Source organism: Notothenia rossii, assembly GCF_949606895.1.
Source record: "Notothenia rossii genome assembly, chromosome: 7".
In the NCBI taxonomy this organism is placed as follows: Eukaryota; Metazoa; Chordata; class Actinopteri; order Perciformes; family Nototheniidae; genus Notothenia; species Notothenia rossii.
Window position 1 is genome coordinate 38,598,716 of NC_136905.1, and position 19,575 is coordinate 38,618,290.

General features: G+C 45.5%; 1 protein-coding gene across 3 annotated transcripts in view; it reads right to left on the reverse strand.

The window, feature by feature from the left end:
- The window catches only part of enpp2 (ectonucleotide pyrophosphatase/phosphodiesterase 2), a 64,659-nt gene that overhangs the window by 41,624 nt on the left and 3,460 nt on the right, over window positions 1–19,575 (reverse strand). For all 3 annotated transcript variants that reach the window (XM_079694005.1, XM_079694004.1, XM_079694003.1), the window contains exons 3-12: window positions 16,226–16,381; window positions 9,376–9,501; window positions 7,671–7,731; window positions 7,446–7,543; window positions 6,793–6,872; window positions 6,148–6,267; window positions 4,460–4,515; window positions 1,132–1,197; window positions 242–314; window positions 1–101 (exon numbers count right to left, since the gene is read on the reverse strand). The exon at window positions 1–101 is cut by the window's left edge and continues 8 nt beyond it. In XM_079694005.1, coding sequence (XP_079550131.1) covers window positions 1–101; window positions 242–314; window positions 1,132–1,197; window positions 4,460–4,515; window positions 6,148–6,267; window positions 6,793–6,872; window positions 7,446–7,543; window positions 7,671–7,731; window positions 9,376–9,501; window positions 16,226–16,381 — 937 coding nt within the window. The remainder of the gene's footprint in view (window positions 102–241; window positions 315–1,131; window positions 1,198–4,459; window positions 4,516–6,147; window positions 6,268–6,792; window positions 6,873–7,445; window positions 7,544–7,670; window positions 7,732–9,375; window positions 9,502–16,225; window positions 16,382–19,575) is intronic.

The following is a 19,575-nucleotide window of genomic DNA, read 5'->3' on the forward strand; positions in this document are numbered from 1 at the left end:
CCCACCAGGATGATGTTGACACAGCGGTGCAATTTCATCTGTTTCAGTCCGTCCATCAGTTGGCCAACAATCCTGTCAATCAGTCTCAGAGGGCTGTTCAGCTGAAACACAGGAAGTGAGTGTGTGTGATGTGATGCCACACGATGCACACAGAGAGAGAAACTATATGGGTGTGTGAGTATCTTTATGTGCTTTCCATGTAAAAACACACATTCCAGTCCACACGCACACAGGTGCTCACCTCGGCGCTCATGGGCCCCACTTTGTGTCCGTATGTGTCCGGCTGTTCAGAGTGCATGGCGTACACGTAGGGGCTGGAACAACATCACATCACATTGGAAAAGAGTTGAGCTACACTTATCAACATTAAATGCTTTTCGGAAACAGCTGCTTCACGGTGTTTTGAAGTGGTGGAAACCTAGTCCATTTACTCAAGTACTGCACTGAACGACCTTACCTGATTATTGTTATTTGATAGTACTTTAAACATGAACTTGACAGTAATGTTTACTAATTATTTATTCAGATTTTACATTAAATTTAACAAAGAATGATATGATCCATTTCAGACGTCTCTGAGTTGAGAGAGCTTTCCCCATTTAAATCACAGTCTAAAGCTTAAAGACTTCAACTCATCCAATATTTTACATAAAAGAGAATAATTAAAAAAATATATACACATTTGTTTAAAATAAATGTTTTTTTGAGTTGCTGACTGTAAGATGTTAAAACGGTTAAAATCTACATTTGATACAACAATAAATGCAATGCACAGACTGATGTCTCAGTAATAATTATTCACTGCAGAACAATTTATTTTAGTTTGATACTTTAAGTAGCTTGCTGCTAATACTTCTGATCTCATAAGATGAATTTGCTTTTTGTATTCATTATATTGAAATGGGGAGTGAGAGGGGACGACATGGAGCAAAGGTCCATGTTTCTGACAGAAACACACTCACTCGCAAATGTAAATTTCCTTTCTGAACATCCAGTTGTGATACTTGATTTCATTACAGGATGTGAAACAGCTGATGGGATATAGTGAAATTGTTTGCTCATACTCTTACTTTAGTGTGGCTACAATGGAAACTAGAGTGTGAGACAGACAAACGTGAGAAAGGATTTCACCTCTCGCCTTCAGGGAGGTGGAGCCACTGTAGCATGGTCAGAATCCGCCTCTCCAACGGGATGGACCTGGAGCATAAAGACACACAGGGAAGGGTCACATGGTTAACATTTGAAGAAATCCATAGCGGCAAGTGACAAACAAGCCACAGACAGAGTTAGAGCAGTAGACTGTGGTGCTGTCTTTATCCATCATTAACATCAAACTGTTCCTTCTCCTCACAAAGAGCTTCATTAAGCTGGGGTTGTAGATTAGAACCCTCTCACTGTTTAAAGTGTCTCAAAGTCAAATGCTCGCTGTGTGGTGACGAGGCCACCAACCCAGCAGCTGGCTGTCACACAGGCCACAGCTGTCAGACATCAAGCCCAGGATGCAGGCCCTGAGTGGGGCTTGATGCATGAGGCAGTAGGGTGGAGGGGGAGGGGGGGCAGCATGGAGTACTAAGGAGGACTGACAGAAGCTCTCCCTCCTTGTTGATCCTCTTCTCTCCATGTTCACACACTCCCCCCATTGTCTGTTTGAAAAACTCTACTTTCCTTATTCACTTCTATCCAGAGGTGGAAGAAGTACTCAGATCTTCTACCTCAGAAGTAGAAATACTAAAGTGTAGAAATATTGTATTCAAAATGTTACTCAAGTAAAAGTACAAAAGTATTAGCATCAAAATATACTTAAAGTGCCAAAAGTAAAAGTAGTCAATTAGGCGCTTTCACACCGGACTACTTTTCCCCGTACTTTTCCCGTTTAGTTCCGATAGTTCCTTGGATTTTGCGTTCAGACCAAAAAGAGAACTTAGTTCACGAAAACGTTTCCCCCTTTTTTAGTGCCTGCTAGAGAGGTGGTACTTTCCTGGGGAGAAAAAAGTTCCAATTTCTGATTGGCTGAGCGAATTGCAAACCACACCCCGTAAAACCATAAAGGTTTTGTGAAGCCGCCGTTGTATTTGCTGGCATTAGCATTATTAGCATTAGCCCCGCGCACCAACAGAGAGAGAATAACTTATGGCAACACAAAAAAAAACATGGGAGCGGTGGAGATGAGGAGGTGTCAGCGTTCTGGCGATTTACTCTGAAGGCTTCAGTAGAAGCTGCTGGGAGTCCCAGCAGCTTCTACTGAAGCCAGTCCCCAACTCCGGGGACCTCCGGCCGGGGACTTCGGGTGGCAGTATACGCCGTGAAGTTGTATGCGGCCTGCCAGTAAACCCAAAGCAGAAGAAGAAGAAGCGACGTCAGCGGCTTCATTTGCATAATCTTCCCTCAGGGACTTATTCCGATGTGAACCATGGTGTGAACCATGGTGTGAACCATGGTGTGAACGCGATCTGCTGTTTAGTTCCGGGAACTAAAGAGTTCCGATGAACTAAGTACTGGGAACTAAGTATGGCAAAGTACTTGGTGTGAAAGCGCCTATTGTGCAGATTGGTCCATTTCAGAATAATATGTATGATATGTTTTATAATGATTGATCATTAAAGTGTTCTCAAAGCTGGTAAAGGTGCAGCTAGTTTGAATGACTTTGTATACTGCAGGGTAACTTGTGAATTTACTCCAGGTGGAACTAAAGTCTGATTTAACACTTTTCAAATCATTCATCCAGATCTGTAAAGTAACTAAAGGTATGAAATACATGTAGGGGAGTGAAAGTACACCATTTAGCTCTGAACTGTAGTGGAGTAGAAGTACACGATTAATCAAAAAGAACCTGGACTGAACATTAATATAATATTTGCACTGTATGTATACAAGACTTTTGTCGCACTGCTACCAGCACATTTACATGTATATTTAACCTTTATACATATCTGTATATAGATTCACCTGTTTATAATTCAGAGTTATTGTCATTTTATCTGTTTTATGTATTAATCGATTTTTATTCTTGTTCTTCCTATGTGTACTATCTTTGTTTCTTTCTTATTCTGTTGCTGCTACGACACCCGCATTTCTCTACAGGGATCATTAAAGGTCTATAATATCTTATCTTATCTTAACCTCTGAATTGTAGTGGGATAGAAGTACAAAGTAGCAAAACATTTAAAAACTCAAGTAAATTACTAGTCTCTCAAAATTGTACTCAAGTGTGCTACTTGAGTAAATGTACTAAGTTACTTTACACCCCTGCTTCTATCTCTGCTCTCCCTGGGGTTAGGGGGACCACCCAGAAAGCTGAACCCAGCAAAGACCTTCCACCAGTCAGCCAACCATTTAGCAAACCTCCCAGCTCCCATCACCATGCTGTCCCACTGTGGCACTGTAACCCTGTACTGTGTTGTTAAAAGGCTTCCTGTCTCTCCCCCTCTGTCCTCTGCACCGTCTCCTTCTCCTCTCCTCCCTTTCTTCTCCCTCCTCTGTCAGTGCCCAGTGTAAGGAGAGCAGTAAACCACACTGCTTCCATAGAGTGGCAAGTCTATGACCCTGGTTCACAGGAGTCGTGCATAGTGTAAACAGACCCGTTTGCTCAAATTGCTGTAAAAACAGGCCTCAGCTGAGATGTGCCCCCCCTGCTCCATCAAAGCCTGCTCTGTGCTGATTAATGTGGGCTGTGTTGTGTTCACAGGCTGTAGGGTTAGCGCAGCAGGAACATGAACAGGCATGTTCTGATCACTTCCTCTGAAAAACTTACACCACCAAATGATTAACACTGATGAATTATCAATTAAACATAATGCATCTGCAGGGGCCTTAACAGCACTTTACACCCAACCTTCTTTGTTTTTAGTTTGGTGTTTGGGGAAATGAGAACAATACCACATGAGCTCAGGTGGAACCTCATCAGGACTACACATCATATTCTACAGACTTGATCAAATATCTTTGTAAGGAACAGATTGTCTTTAAGAATCACACCATGATCATTTTAAATATATCTTTCAATGATAATCAAATGAATGATGCCAGAATGATCAATCCCTCCATTATTCGTTTTTTTTACAATTACAATATCAAAATAATAGATTTGGCAGAAATGACTCATGGTTGGAAAGCATCCAATACTAATACATTACAATTTAATTATTTACATTTCAACAAACAGTGCATTCAGTATAAAAAAAACATCAACATCTGACTCCCTGTAAGTCCTGTTTACAATGCCTGACTCATTTGAACAAATATAAATATGCCAAAGACAACTTTTCCAGAAAAGCAAAAACAGTCATTGCAGAGTATCCACCAATCCGTGATATGTACTAAGTAGAAATAAGATTAAATAGTAGTAGAAAACTAATGGAAAAAAGGAAGAGGTTTACTGTCACTTTGTGGAAGATTGTCTTTTTGGACATCCAAGTGTGGGAAGTGTATTCAGAAAGAAAATGTGCGACTGAATACTCACACAGGCCAGAAGAAGGTGGCAGCCTTCACTCCCTGTTTGAGCGCGGTGATCCAGATCTGTGAGAAAAACAGAACAGTGTCATTTTGTATCGCTCTGTTAGAAGGAGACCACAGGAAAACCAAGGTCATGCTGGAGTAGCTACAGTACACCGAGAAGGATATCTCTCGGTGGGAGTATATGGAGTACTAAATCTCACAATAACTGTTATTATATCTATTATTATTACTACTATGTCTTTATTTAAAAATGACCATGTATAAAATGACATTTGTCTCAAAAAGAGAAGAGATGCCAGATTATAGCTAGAGGCTAATTTCCATCCATCCATGAACTTGGTGTCCATAGAGCATTTTGAAAAACACAGGTAAATACTGATGCTATATTCTATTCAGTTTGTCCAATTTGTGAAACAACAAATCAAATCATGTGGAAAAGCCCCTTTACTAGTACCAGACAAATGTAATGTCAACGTTGGTGGACCAAATCCAAACCTCAGTCAGCCAATTTCACAGTTTTTTTCAATTTGCACATCCTGATATTTGTACTTGACTAAATTAAAGACCCAGAAACCACTTTTTTAAAAGCTAAAATAGAGTTGAAAGTTAGGACAGTCGACAAAAATGTTCCACGGCCCCAGCTTTTGAACAGTTACACCCCTCCCCAGCTTCAGATCAAGGTGTGCTCTGTATCTATGCAACTATTGCCCAGTGTAAAACCCCACAGGAGCTATGCGGTCCCCTTTTAGGTTTTGAGCATCCAGACTACTTTCCCCTCGCTTAAGAGCTGAGGTTCAGTACCTTCAGGCAGAGTTGGCAGAATGCCTTTTTCCCTCTCTGAGAGTGGCCTGCAGCTTGCACACTATAATGTTCTAGTCCTTGTTAGGGGATTGAAAACGAGGGTTCCTTAAATAATCACACGTCCTGGATGTTGTTGGTGGCACAGGAGATCTAAAAAATCTGCAATGCCAGCAGTACTGAAGTGTAAAAGTGTCAGGCAGTAAGATCCACATCCTCTGGTGCTAAGGGAAAGCAGCGTGTGGTAAGCCAACCTCCCAGCTCTCCCCAGCAGCACTTTAGATATTTCCAACCAGCCTCGATCCCTGGTGCCAGTCCCAATGCCATCTGGTTTTCTGCGCCTGTAAGCTGGCAGTTGAGAGCAGCTTTGTCTCCTGGGCTGAGCTGAGGATTGGTTTGCTCCTAAGAGGTCAGTTTTGAAATCCATTGCATGGGTCCTCATCTTGCCCAGACTGGGGGGACTGTGCCATCTCTCCAGGTTTAAGAAGAAAGACATCTGGCGTCTCTTTTTTTATTTGGAGGAAGACCTATTTCATTTTCTTTTGCAGGAAGAGCTCAACTCTCCTTCTGCAGCTGTTGACCAGCAGATGGTTTAGAGTCTCTGTAAGCCCTGTTCCATGTTTTTAATGCTGGCTTCAATTTCCTCAACAATTGCCACATAGACTGAGGTGGCAAAAAAAAATTGCTCATTACTCAGTAAACAGTCAACAAATCTTAACTGACCATACACATAGGGGTAAAAACAATCAGCTGGTGAACCCGTTTAGCAGGGACCCGAAAATCCTTAAAAACTCCACCTTCACCACCACCACTCAGGCTCACAATCACTGGACACAGAGAGAGAGGAGAGGAGAGCAGAGAAGAGGATAAGAGAGGAGGAGAGGGGGTACTCACTGGCTGTCCTCCCCACCAGCGATGGTTGAGTTTCTCTCGGCTCCTCAGGGTGAAGGTGGCATCAAACACAGGGTCATGCATGGAGTTACCAATGATACCATGAGACTCTGGGTAGAGACCCTGAAACCCATTTAAACTGATTTTAGGATTAGGCCAATATACTGTAATAACTGTACTTCACTGGTCTTCTTTTCAATGTTCCTGTTACAATGCTTCAGTAATGGACTGTCCATGCACTACATTCTCATATACTCATGCACTACATTCTCATATACTCAACTTCTGTTTGGATGTTGGTGAACTGTACAGCATTAATTAGCCTATGTTTAGCTACAGTTACTTTGGACCTTATGTGAATGTTAGCATGTTAGCATGTTAGAATATTAGCACTTTCTTATTATAACCTACTAGTAGGCCCTATTAGATATTACAGCTATCAGATGCTTGCCATAAAAAAGCATTACTAAAATGTCAACATTACATCATACTTACAGCATACTCAGTGAAACATGCTAGCTAATTCAGCTACAGCTACAATTAGTTAGCCTCAACTGTACTTTGAGCTGGATGCTAGTGTTAGCAGAACATTTGATGATACAGCTGAGGTTAACAACTGGAAACTGACTTATTGATGGCAACACTTACAGTAGCCAGAGAGTAGAGGTTGGGGAAGGTCTTCGATGGGTAAACAGGCCTCATGTATGGAGCATGGGTTCCACATGTTCCTGAAAAGGAAAGCCTTACCTTAGCATTGAGCAACCCATATTATATTATAATAACGAAATTATAGTCACAACATTTATTTAATCTATTGATTCGTGTTCGCCAACAGGATTTTCGCGTCACACAGAACGATTTTAAAAGCAATGTATTTCTATTGGTAGTAGCCTATGTTTCGTGCCTGCACCACGTCTTTTTGTCCGGTCGGGTCTTGGAATACCAGAAGCAGTGTGGTTCATAAAAACATTTTCTTACTCAATATCTTACCTTAAGCCTAACCCTAACCCTTTTATTTTGAATAGTATAATGTCTGAGTTGTTTTGCAATCCGCGAGGAAAAGAAATGGGGCTCAGAGCCTCAGAATACTGAAATCTGTATTTTTTTAATCTTTTTTTTTTCCTTCTAATTTGTTATTATTTGGTGCAAAACATGGGTGAAATCGTGTCAATGAATCAATAGATTAATTTCGTGACTATAACACGACCTATCAGTTATAGCTTTTCTATGATCCTCGCTACATAAATCATCACATCAACAAAACCTACACATCTTTTCTCATAGTCCCATGCAGGTCTTACTCAGTTTCTCGATGTTGGGTATGACAGTGTTTCCTCTCTTCACAAAAGAAGCTCTAAATCCGTCCACAGACAGCATGATGAGCGGCGGCCGCACAAACCTGCACACACATATACCAGAGGAAGAACAAAAATGATAATGTGTAAAATCAAACTTGGTCAGTGTAGATTACCCAGCAAATCGAATATGAAACTGTTTTTATATTAACACAGATGATGTGAACATACCCAGCAGGACATTCAGGTGTCTTGATCTCCTCACAGTCGTCCTGCAGCCACGAGGAGTCTCCTGGAAGAACAGGAAGAACAGAGAGAGAAAAAATGATGATACAACATCACAAGCTACTGAATGGCTTGCTAATACATTGTTTTTGTATTATAGAAAAGGAAAGGACATTTTTTTAATAAGACTTATTCAAAAAGCAGCAGAATCTCTACTCAGAATCACCTATACCCTAACTTACATAAGTGTAGAACACACAGCTCCCTAAATGTTTAAAATATGTCTTTCTTTCTTTGTGTCCAAGCAGCCTGACTGAAGAGACACAGAGAGTAGTCCAGCACAAATCTGTCTGAATTCTACTGAAATCCTTGGTCAAATGTATTTTTGAGATCAGCGCTGATCTCTTTTCCCTGTTTGAAGTCTTTGTAATAATAATGCACATGCGGTTTGGTAAAACAGGTTATACGTTCTCAAGGAGAAATCCAACAGGCAAGTTTCTCTAAAGTATTCCCAGCTAGATAGATAGAGGTTAGCTAAAGGTACACTTATGGAATCTAACATATGACTGTAAAGTACATACTCAAGTAATGTAGGCTACTTAAGTATAATTTTGGGATACTTGTACTTTACTTGAATATTTCCATTGTACTTCTATTCCACTACATTTCAGAGGGAAATGTTTTACTTTTACTGCACTTCAATATCTCACACTGACATATTACAATTTACATCAACACGTGTTGATATGATAATATACTTAGGCTGGTCATTATATCACAGCTAAGGGTTTGGTTCGGCCCCTTAGCTGTGATATAAAGACCATATATCACGGCCTGAAGTGAGCTATTACTTTTATAAAAGTTAAACGGTTATCAAGTGTGGCAATATGAAAGAAAAACACACACTCTAATTTAAATAGTTTTTATTATTAAATAATGATGTTCAAAATAAAATAGTCCCTCCGTTGCCTTCTGCACGAAACATAGTGCGAGGTGGTTGCTATGCAACAACACTAACAGCTAGCGAATATATTAGACAGAGAGCGTTGATCCATTATTTGGCTATTTATTTACATTAATGTGTATGTTAATGGTTATTGTGCACCCACTGAAAAACTGTCCAGCATCAGTGGCATGGCTTACGTGGTTACTTGTATAGGTGGAAGTTGTTCTAGGCCAGGGGTGCCCACACTTTTTGAGCTTGGGAGCTACTTTTAATATGACCAAGTCCACATGATCTACCTACAAGGTCGCCCCTGCCCAATCTGTGTCGCGAGCAGGGGGGGGGATGCTAGTGGACAACAAGCGCCGGAAACCTCGCAGCGGTGGATAAACTGTGGCGTGCATACACTAATTCCACCGCATTAGCGCATCATAGCTTCAGATGAGGAGGTGAGGACCCTTCTTTTTTTTTTTAAATGCTATGCGATCTACACACACTACTTTTTTATCATATGTGGAGGAATACATGACTTGTGAAAAGTAACTACAATTCTACCCGTGATATACGCTCATTATATCACGGCTAAGAACCAATCAGATTGCTTGATTTGACTTGTCCGTTTCATAATGTCTATGTGATACTAATTTACTCAGTACTTTCCAAAACTTGCTCCATATTGACGAATTATAACATCAAAAAACTCTTGAATGTATTTTCTAAGGATACCATGCACTTGAATGTACTTGAATGTTCAGGACAGTGGCAGACCTTTGCACAGCGTCCTGTAGTTAGTACAACAGTCTCCTCGGGCCAGGCAGTCCTCAGAGCAGTGGCAGGCGTGATGCTCATTCCAAGTCTCCCCACATCGATCTTTACTGCACTCATAACCCCCCTCTGTGTACCGGGACATAGATGTTTACAGAATAATCAGCAGGGAATTTCAACAGTAGCTCCAAAAACTTTGATATATACACAATTCATCTCATACATCACTGCTGGAACCACCAGCGCAGAGAAATGAAAGATGATATATTAATTTAGCAGTGGTGTGGTTGCGTTCATACAGATGAACACTCAGCAGTTTTGGATTAACATTGACAATATTGCATGTTTTCTGGCCAAATCCTCCAGATGAGAACAGCAGATGACAGTTGTAGCTCAAAGAGAACCCGAGTATATCATCAGGTTCAGACCCAGGCAGGATTACAGTGGCAAGGCTGTGGTAAGCCATAGACCACCAGGCTGAAGGAGAGAACTTCAAATCAGACCACCTACACTGACGTGGAGGGCAGAGGGAAAGCTGCCCATAAACACGGAGAATAAGAAACAAACTATTCCTCACATCACAGCTAAGAAACCTGTTCAAACTGAATTGTACATCTGGACAATCGGGCTCAAGATCACACCTCAAATGTGATTTATTTGCTCTGATACTTGATCTGATCTTAAAATGGTTCACATTAGATTTAAACTCACCAATATGTAAGAGAGCCCTGGAGATTTCAAATTCAAACTGATTAGAACAAACATTCCTTCATTGAACATTATTACGCTCTGTCTTAATAGAATATATAGGGATACATGTCTCAAAAGTATGCCAACAAACTATAGGTTACTTACGTAACCCCAGTTCTCAGAGTAACATGAAGTGAGATGTCTCACTATGGGATGCGCCTCAACGCGTATGCACCAGAAGCATCAATCTCATTACGCCAATCCTGATTGGCTGGTGATCTTGACGCCAACGTCAGGGAATCCACCAACCCTATAAGTAGCTTGCGCCACGACGCAGGCGTCATTCAAAATAAGCACCTCTTCTCGCTTCGCCTCAGCAAGAAGGGCCGTCAGGTGAGACATCTCACTTCATGTTACTCTGAGAACTGGGGTTACGTAAGTAACCTATAGTTCTCATTCATAACACTCCGTTCGATGTCTCACTATGGGATATTGAGACTCCCGCATTGCCAGACATGCTTATCTCGAAAATCACCAACACAAAAACAGAACTTAACAGGTAGAACCCTGTCCCAATACGGGGCCCAGCACTGCGCGGGCCACACTTGGAGCAGAAACATCTAGCCTGTAAAAGCGGACAAAAGTGAGCGGCGAGGACCAGCTCGCTGCTGCACAAATGTCTTGAATGGAAACACCCTTGAACAAAGCCCAGGATGTAGCCAATCCACGAGTAGAATGAGCGCGCAGGCCCGTTGGTGCCTGCAAACCCTGGCTCGTATAAGCCAGAGCAATCGCCTCCACAATCCAGTGGGAGAGCCGTTGCCTGGTAACGGGCTTGCCCTTATGAGGGTTAGCCCAAGATACAAAGAGTTGGTCATTGCACCAAAACTCTTTCGACCTGTCCATATAAGTGCGCAAAGCACGAACCGGGCAAAGCAAATTCGGCCGCTGTTCCCCAGAGGAACCTAGCGGTGAAGGAAATGCCTCAAGGTCAATGGGAGTGCATGAGCCAACCACCTTAGGCACAAAGGCCGGGTTGGGCTTCAGCAATACTCTCGTTTGCCCCGGGGCAAACTGAGTACACGAAGGATGCACAGAGAGCGCGTGAATATCACTGACTCGTTTGGCAGATGCCAGAGCCAGTAACAACACTGTCTTCAGTGACAGGTGCTTCATGTCAGCGTCTTCCAGGGGTTCAAATGGAGCTCGAGCGAGCCCATCTAAAACCACTGTCAAGTCCCACAGGGGCACCAATGACCTGGAAACGGGGAGGAGCCGGCGAGCCCCTTTCATAAAACGGCAGACCAAGGGATGTTGGTTAGCCGTCTTTCCCCCAAAGCCCACATGGCATGCGGCAATAGCAGCCAGGTACACTTTGATCCTGGAGAAAGCTCTGTGTTTATCAATCAGATCCTGTAGAAATGATAGAATCACACCGACAGGGCATTGAAAAGAGATGTGTTTCTTTTGAAGACACCACTCCTCAAACACCCTCCACTTACAGTCATAGAGAGACCTGGTGGAGGAAGCCCTTGCACTCTGAATAGTGTTTATCACTTCCTGAGGGAGCCCAACTGTACTCAGGTTATACCACTCACGGGCCAGGCCCATAGCGCCAGGCGCTCTGGGTGTGGGTGAAAAATCATCCCCCCCGCCTGAGATAGTATGTCCCTGCGTAGCGGGAGCTGCCACGGCTGTCCGCACAGCAGCTGATATATCTCCGCCAGCCAGTACATTGCAGGCCAGTGTGGAGCTATCAGGATCAGTGTGTGGCGTTGTTCTCTCACTCTGGCCAGAGTTGGAGGTATTAGAGCCAGGGGTGGGAACGCGTACAGAAGGGCCGGGGGCCAAACGTGCGCGAGCGCGTCCACGCCTAACGGTGCATTTAGATCGCGCATTGAAAAGAACAGCTGACATTGAGCATTTTCTTTTGATGCGAACAGATCTACCGCGGCCCGGCCGTAACGCACCCACAGCTGACTCACAATCGTTGGATGTAGAGTCCAGTCTGCGTATAGTGGTGCACCTCTGGACAGCAGATCTGCACCGAGGTTCATCACTCCCGGTACGTGTGTCGCTCTCGGAGAGAGGAGACGTCCGCAGCTCCATAAGATCAGTTTGCGTGCCAGCATGTGTAACTGTAGAGAACGCAAACCCCCTTGGCGGTTTATATACGATATTGTGGTCGTGTTGTCTGTCCTCACGAGGACATGATGTCCCCTGAGAAAAGGCAGAAAGCGTCTTAGGGTGAGAAACACCGCTAAGAGCTCCAGATAATTTATGTGTGACCGTTGGAGGTCTCTGCTCCAGAGACCCCTCACAGGTCGACCTTCGTATATGCCCCCCCAGCCCGTCAGACATGCGTCCGTGGTGACCACCTTCCGCGATAAGACAGCACCCATAGGCACGCCTCGCACCAGGAAAGTCGGGTGCAGCCAGTGGCGTAGCGCCGTTACGCAGTGCACAGTGACCATCACTCTCCGCGCGCCATGACGCGCGGGGTTTAGTCTGAGGGCAGCTACCCAGCGCTGAAATTCCCTCATGTGTAAGCGGCCCAGACGTACTACTAGGATGGCTGACGCCATGAGCCCCAGTAACCGCAGACACGATCTGAAGAGAACATATTTGCGTGGCTGGAAACGAGCGAGGCAAGCCCTGAAGGCTCTCACTCTCTCCGCTGACAGGCGGGCTGTGAAGGGCACCGAGCTCAGGCGTAAGCCCAGGAAGAGCACCGACTGAGCTGGGGACAACATGCTCTTTTCTGTGTTTATTACAAAACCCAGGTCGAGCAGGTGTTTCATGAGGATATTCGTCTGCATAATAGCCTCCTGCTCCGACTGTGCCAGAAGGAGCCAGTCGTCTAAATAGGTTGCCAGGCGAATACCCTGTTGTCTTAACGGGGCTATCGCTGCTTCCGTACATCGTACAAACACCCGTGGGCTGAGAGACAGACCGAAGGGAAGCACTCTGTACTCGTAACAGACACCCTGAAAAGCGAACCTCAGATATTTCCTGTGTGGATAATATACTGGGATGTGAAAATACGCGTCTTTCAGGTCGATTGATGTGAACCAATCGTCCTGACGCACGAGACGCAGCAGGGATGTGTGAGTGAGCATCCGGAATTTGTATTTTCTGAGATACCCGTTCAGAGCCCTTAAATCTAGGATGGGGCGAATTCCATTCCCTCCCCGTTTGGGAACGAGGAAATATTTGGAATAGAAGCCGCTCTGACTCCGTTTGGAGGGTACGATGGATATGGCTTTCTTTTCTAGTAGCGAGAGAATCTCCTGCTCTAGAATGTGAGCCGACACTCCCCGGGCATGTGACTGCACAATGCCCGAGAAGCGAGGGGGGGTGACAGCGAATTGGAGTCTGTAGCCCCGTGATATCGTCTTGAAAACCCAAGCAGAGCATGTGAGCATTTTCCACCTTTCGCTCCTCAGAGCGAGCGGGGATGTCACCATATCTCTGTTGTCTGCACCCTGTGACCGCATTGGTTGTGTTATGGCGCCCTCTAGTGTCTGAACACGGTGGCGCTCTAGGGTGACAACCTCGGTCGACACTGCGCATGCGCGCGGTGATGGTGCGTTCACAGACCCGGCCACCGTCCGCATTCCGAGAGAGGCGTTCATAGCCACTCTCAGAAGCGGGGCAGTCACCTGACTGTTTATTGACATTATTATTTGTCTTTTTAATATTTTCGACTGTGCCCTTGGCTTTAAGCCTGGAAGCAACAGTGGCAAACATTTTATTTTTAGACCCTTGTGTGTGTTTGTGTGACTTGAACGACTGGCAGGAACTGTTGTCAGTGTTGTGAAGTCTGCTTCCCTCATGGCGCGAACTGGAGGATGATGTGCAGTCATCACCCGAGGCGGCGGGAAGGCGTGAGCGTGGTTGTCCCCCGGAAACACATGGGTGCTGGATACGTGCGGAACACGATCCAGGGCTGAAAGAGAACAGGAAACCTCCAGCCCTTTCCCCGAGGGGGGGAGGGAAGGCTGTCAGGCTGCCCTCTTCTTCTTCCTCGCCTGGTGACTGAAAGTCTGGGTCGGCGGCGCCTGTGTGGCTGCTGCCGGGACCGGGGACTTTCTTGGCCAATTCGTCCGCGCCTCGCTTCTCGGTGGGAGACCGGGGGCGGGCTGTGGCTTCTGCCATCTCGGGACCTTGAACAGGGCCGAGTGCGGGGTAGCCTGGGAGAAGGTCCGTCGCAGGACCGTTGGGGGCGGCGGCTGGGCTTTCCGAGGGAGGCAAAGCTGGAGAGCTTCATCCTCCTTCTTCTTGGCCTCACACCGTTGTTGCATGGAGGCAAGAGCGGAGCCGAATATGCCCTCAGGGACGATTGGCATGTCCAACACGTCCTCCTTTTCCCGGTCGGGGAGGTTTGTCAGGTTCAGCCATCTGGCTCTCTCCTGCACCACCATCATCCCTAGCGATTTGCCTGTGGCCTGGACTGCACAGCGCTGTACGCGGAGGCAAATGTCTGTGATCGCCATGATCTCCTCCCACACGGCCGGTTCAGGTTTCACCGTCATGTCCGCACACAGCTCCGCTTGGTACGCGGTTAGCATGGAGGAGACATTCAGCGCCCTGACGGACAAAGCAGCCGCTTTGTAGGCCCGTTCAGTCATTGCGGACTGGAACCGGTCCGCCTTTGTCGGCAGTGTGGGGTTCCTGCTCGGGGCCGCCGACAACCGCAGTTGGAGGTGGGCTGCCACAAGCGGCTCCATAGGAGGCATGCGGAGTAACCCGAGCTTCTCCATGCCCTCACAGTCCAGAGAGGAGGCTCCCTGGATTGGGGCCTTGCTGCTGAAGGGGCGGTCTCTCCAGGAGACCGACACCTCGTCCAGCAGCTCTGGAAATACGGGGAGAAGTTGCCTGGTCAGCCTCGCGGCTTGGGGCAAGTTCTTTCCCTCGTATCTAGACCTGGAGGGCTCTCTGGCCGCTTCAGGCCAGGGGATGTCCAGCTTGGATGCAGCGCGTTGGCACACGGCCTGCAGGTCCATGCTGAGGCGGGGGAGCGGTGGCTCGCCTTCGCCCGGGGAGGCGGACATGGCCCCAGGCTTGGCAGCCTGGGCAGACGAGACGAAGATGTCATCTTCGCCCTCGTCTGAGTCGGAAAGAAGAAACTCCGGGGCGTATTCTCCTTCCTCCTCCTCATAGTCCAGCTCCAGGACATCCTCCGCGGGTGAGACCATGGTGAGGTCCAGTTGGGAGCCCCAGCTTGACACAGCACGGGGCCCCCTTCCCGCGGCTGCCGCCGCCACCGAGTCCCAGCTTGACACAGCGCGGGACCCGGCACCCGTGGCGGTCGCCACCATGCCCTGCTCGCCGGCCGGCGAGTTTACAGGCATGAGGAGGTCTCGGACCGGCATGCTAGCTTGGCGTGCTAGCCGTCGGCGGCGGCTTTTGGCAGTAAAGCGGGAACAATGCCCGCACGCGCCGGGGGTGTCGATAGCCTCCTGGGCATGTTGCAGCCCGAGGCAAGACGAGCAGACCTGGTGTGAGTCAGTACTCGATATCTTTAGCCCGCAGCCGCAGAGCCGAGCCTCCAACACTCCGTCTCCTCTGGTGTGAGGGAGGGAAGAGTCCATCCTAGCTAGCCTTGGTGCGGCGTAGAAGGGACAAACGAGCAACAGGCGTGTTACCGTTTGCGGGAAAAATCCAAAAACCTTACCGTTATCCGTTGGAAAAAAACGGCAGGGTAGATTCTGATATTAACTGGAGTGTTAATAAAGGGAATTCCCGTGCGAAGCAAAAGTAGCTGGCGAGCGTCCGTCGACCGAAGGTTAGCTTCGTAAATCAGTCTGTGGACCGTTAAGCTAGCTAGCTACTGATCTTTCTCGAGATGTGCTCCGAAGCGAGAAGAGTTGTTTGAATGACGCCTGCGTCGTGGCGCAAGCTACTTATAGGGTTGGTGGATTCCCTGACGTTGGCGTCAAGATCACCAGCCAATCAGGATTGGCGTAATGAGATTGATGCTTCTGGTGCATACGCGTTGAGGCGCATCCCATAGTGAGACATCGAACGGAGTGTTATGAATGAGAACTGCAAAGTGGATTATGACTAAAGATGTATTAGACCTCAAATATGCAGGTCAGTTTCAGTCATAACTCTTAAGTCAAAGCTACACAGAAGTAAAAAAGGAAAGAGCAGAGAGTACCTGTCCGGAGGCACAGCTGGTCAAAGTCCCAGCAGCAGCTGTTGTAGGTCTTACACAGGTTGTCACAGCGGCAGCTGGGGGGGTCCAGCTCCAGCAGCTCGAAGCACCTGTTCCTGCAGGAGCCGGAGGACGCCACGTACTGAGGAGCTGAGCGAGCTGCAGAGAAACGCGCTCAGCGTTATCAGAACACTGCTGAAACACTGCTGAAAACTGTTTGAACATCAATGATTCGCTGCATCATCCAAAATCAAATGTCAAAAATATTAAACAATAAAAATCCCTCAGTTTCTTGTTCATGTTCAATGTTATAAATATCTGGTGACTCAGCAGTATATTGATTTTAACAGTAAAATGCGGTTTGAGCTAACCAGCCAACTCTTGCAATGTTAAAACATCTTTATCATAAACAAGTGCCAGTGTTGCTGGGGGTATGATTTCAAATGAGATGGTAAATCTGCCATTTGTATGATGTGTGATGGATCATTTTAAATGTTTTTTTACTTGTCATGGTCATATGAGCTCTCCTGTAGCAGTGTAATGGAGCTGATTCTAAGTGTATTGATATTCTATTGAAATACTTTTTGGCGACACCGTTCACCTTTCCTTTTGACAATCAGAAGATGTTTTACTTCAAATGTACACATCACATGTCATTATATAACATGTATATTCTAACATACAGTGATGTATACAAATGTGATACTATTATTATGATACTAATTTTGCTTTATTTATTTCTTATTTCAGTTTGTGCTAGTATTACTAATAAAAGGAGAAGCTGCTGTGATCCCATTGAGCAGAAAAAATATATTCCCTCTCAAAATGAAACCCCATCAATGTGTTGTAATGTAACTATGATAGCATAAAACAATTTGACCGTGACTTTGAATGACTGAAGTTGGTTTGGCCACCAGTGGTGCCTACAAATGTCAACGTCATTAAACTCAACACCTTCCACAGTTCAGAAACATGAGCAGGAACTGGGAGGACATTGTGGGACCAATAACACAATACTGTACAGTATGCTATCCAAAAAGTGTCATTAAAGTCGACTAAATGTATTGACCTGGACTGACCTGCAGTCAAATCATTTCAACGTACCACCATGTCAAAAACAACAGACGTGGTTGGCAAACAAAAACATTTCAAATCAACAATTCACTTTGCATACAGTCACAAAGAACTATTAGCAATGTGCCAAACTCAACAGTTTAAATGTTCTCCAGGGACCAAGCTGTGTAATTTGAGCTCACAATAATGCTCTCTTTCCAATAGGTCCCACAGGACGGCGGAACCCGACCCACAGTCTGAACCCCGGCTAAACTGAAGACATCCTGGAGATCTGAGTGTGAGACACACTCCACTTATTGCTACAATTCTAACAACATGCTCCTTGTTCACTCACCTTTGAAAAAACAACCTCAGACGCAGAGAAAACCTGAGGATGCCAAAGGGAGTTTGTGAGTTCCTGTGTGGACATACGAATGTTTTTGTGTGTGTGTGTGTGTGTGTGTGTGTGTGTGTGTGTGTGTGTGTGTGTGTGTGTGTGTGTGTGTGTGTGTGTGTGTGTGTGTGTGTGTGTGTGTGTGTGTGTGTGTGTGTGTGTGTGTGTGTGTGTGTGTGTGTGTGTGTGTGTGTGTGTGTGTGTGTGAAAGGGCTTGTGCATGTGCATATGGATTATGTGTGAAGGAGCTGAGGTGTTACACTGTGAATGATTTATCCTGCCCAGTTGGCGCAGCAGTGAGTCAGAGTGAAGCAGCACCAGTCCCCTGTCAGCTGGGAGAGTGCGGACTGCAGGTCAAAGGTCAACACTGTCTTCTGTCTCAGACTAATGGACCCAAGACTCCAGGAAGTGTGCCAGGCGTTGACTTTTTCCCATTGATTTGCACTGGCGGATAATAATGTTTTTTGGGGGGAAGTCACTCACTGAACCAAATGCCCTAATGCAGGGTTGTATTAGGGCATTTTGGTAATTGGCCCAGAGCTAATTCTAAAAGTATAATGGAATATGAACCACACATCTATTCATCTATCTATCTATCTATCTATCTATCTATCTATCTATCTATCTATCTATCTATCTATCTATCTACCAATCTATCTATCTATCTATCTATCCATCTGTCTGTCTGTCTCTCTGTTTGTCTGTCTATATATTTCAACTGATTGCATTGTTTTCAGAATTAGGATTTTTTAGGAATAATCACAACTCTAATCAAAGTCAAAAGGAAAGTGATGCTGGCACTGTGGACTGCTTTCTCAAACACGTATATATATATATTTATGATTCTGATGTCATTCTTAGCAAGTCTGAGGGCAAAATAAAGTCAAGAAAAAAACATGAAGTATGATATTGAAAGCTCTGGGAAAAGCCAGTTAATTTATTATTATTTATTTAACATTATGCATGGCTCTGTGAGTCCAGCCTGACACTGAAGGATCAAAGCAATTTGAGTTAACTATGTTATTGAAAAATCTCTTGTTATTTTATTTTATACTATAAAAATAGAGAGAAGTTTTATGACTAATTATAGAAATGAAATGTAAAAGTAAACAGATTCAGATGAAGGCAAGAACAGTATGCCAAAGTAGAGTTGTGGCGTGTGTTTGAATGATCGTGTAAAGTGTGTTCAAAAATGCAAAATATTCAGCAGCCAAATATAACGATATGGTCTGCAGCCGCCGCCGGTTGCCATGACAATCCATGGCACAGTGGAGCAGACGTCTCTAGTCTCCTGCCACCGAGGCTGAGCCTTAACGCTCTCTCACTGTTGACCCAAGGTAGAGCAACACAAACACACTCTCTCTCCTCAAAAAAACACACCGGCTGCCCAATCACAGCCTCACAGGGTCACAGTGATCCGTTGTAACACCCCCCCCCCCCCCCCCCCCCCGCCACTACCACCATCTATTCCCTAATTTCATATGCACTGGCAGACACTCCATATCAAAAATCCAGCAAATAAACGGAGCAGGAGACATTCCTGAGGAGCTGCTGCTCAGCTCTCATTCAGAGACAGCCAGGTGGACATGTGTCTCTGCAGCTGGCGCTGGGGCGACTGATTGCACTTGAAGCTCAGACAGGGAGCAAGATTGACTCTGCGTTGGAAAACAAACTCAGAGGTTGTTTTCTGCGTGTGTCTGGAACTTGGAGCGCAGCTTTAGGCAAGTCCTACACACACTTGGCCAAGATACATCAGAGCTGGTCCAAAACACACTTCACATCCCTGTGCTGAGCCACTCTGGCAAATAAATGAGAGTGTGTGACTTTCCCTCAGCTTTACACAGAGTTCTGAGAAGCTTTCACTTTAGCTGAAGACACTCGCATTGTTGTCCTACATCTGATAGCA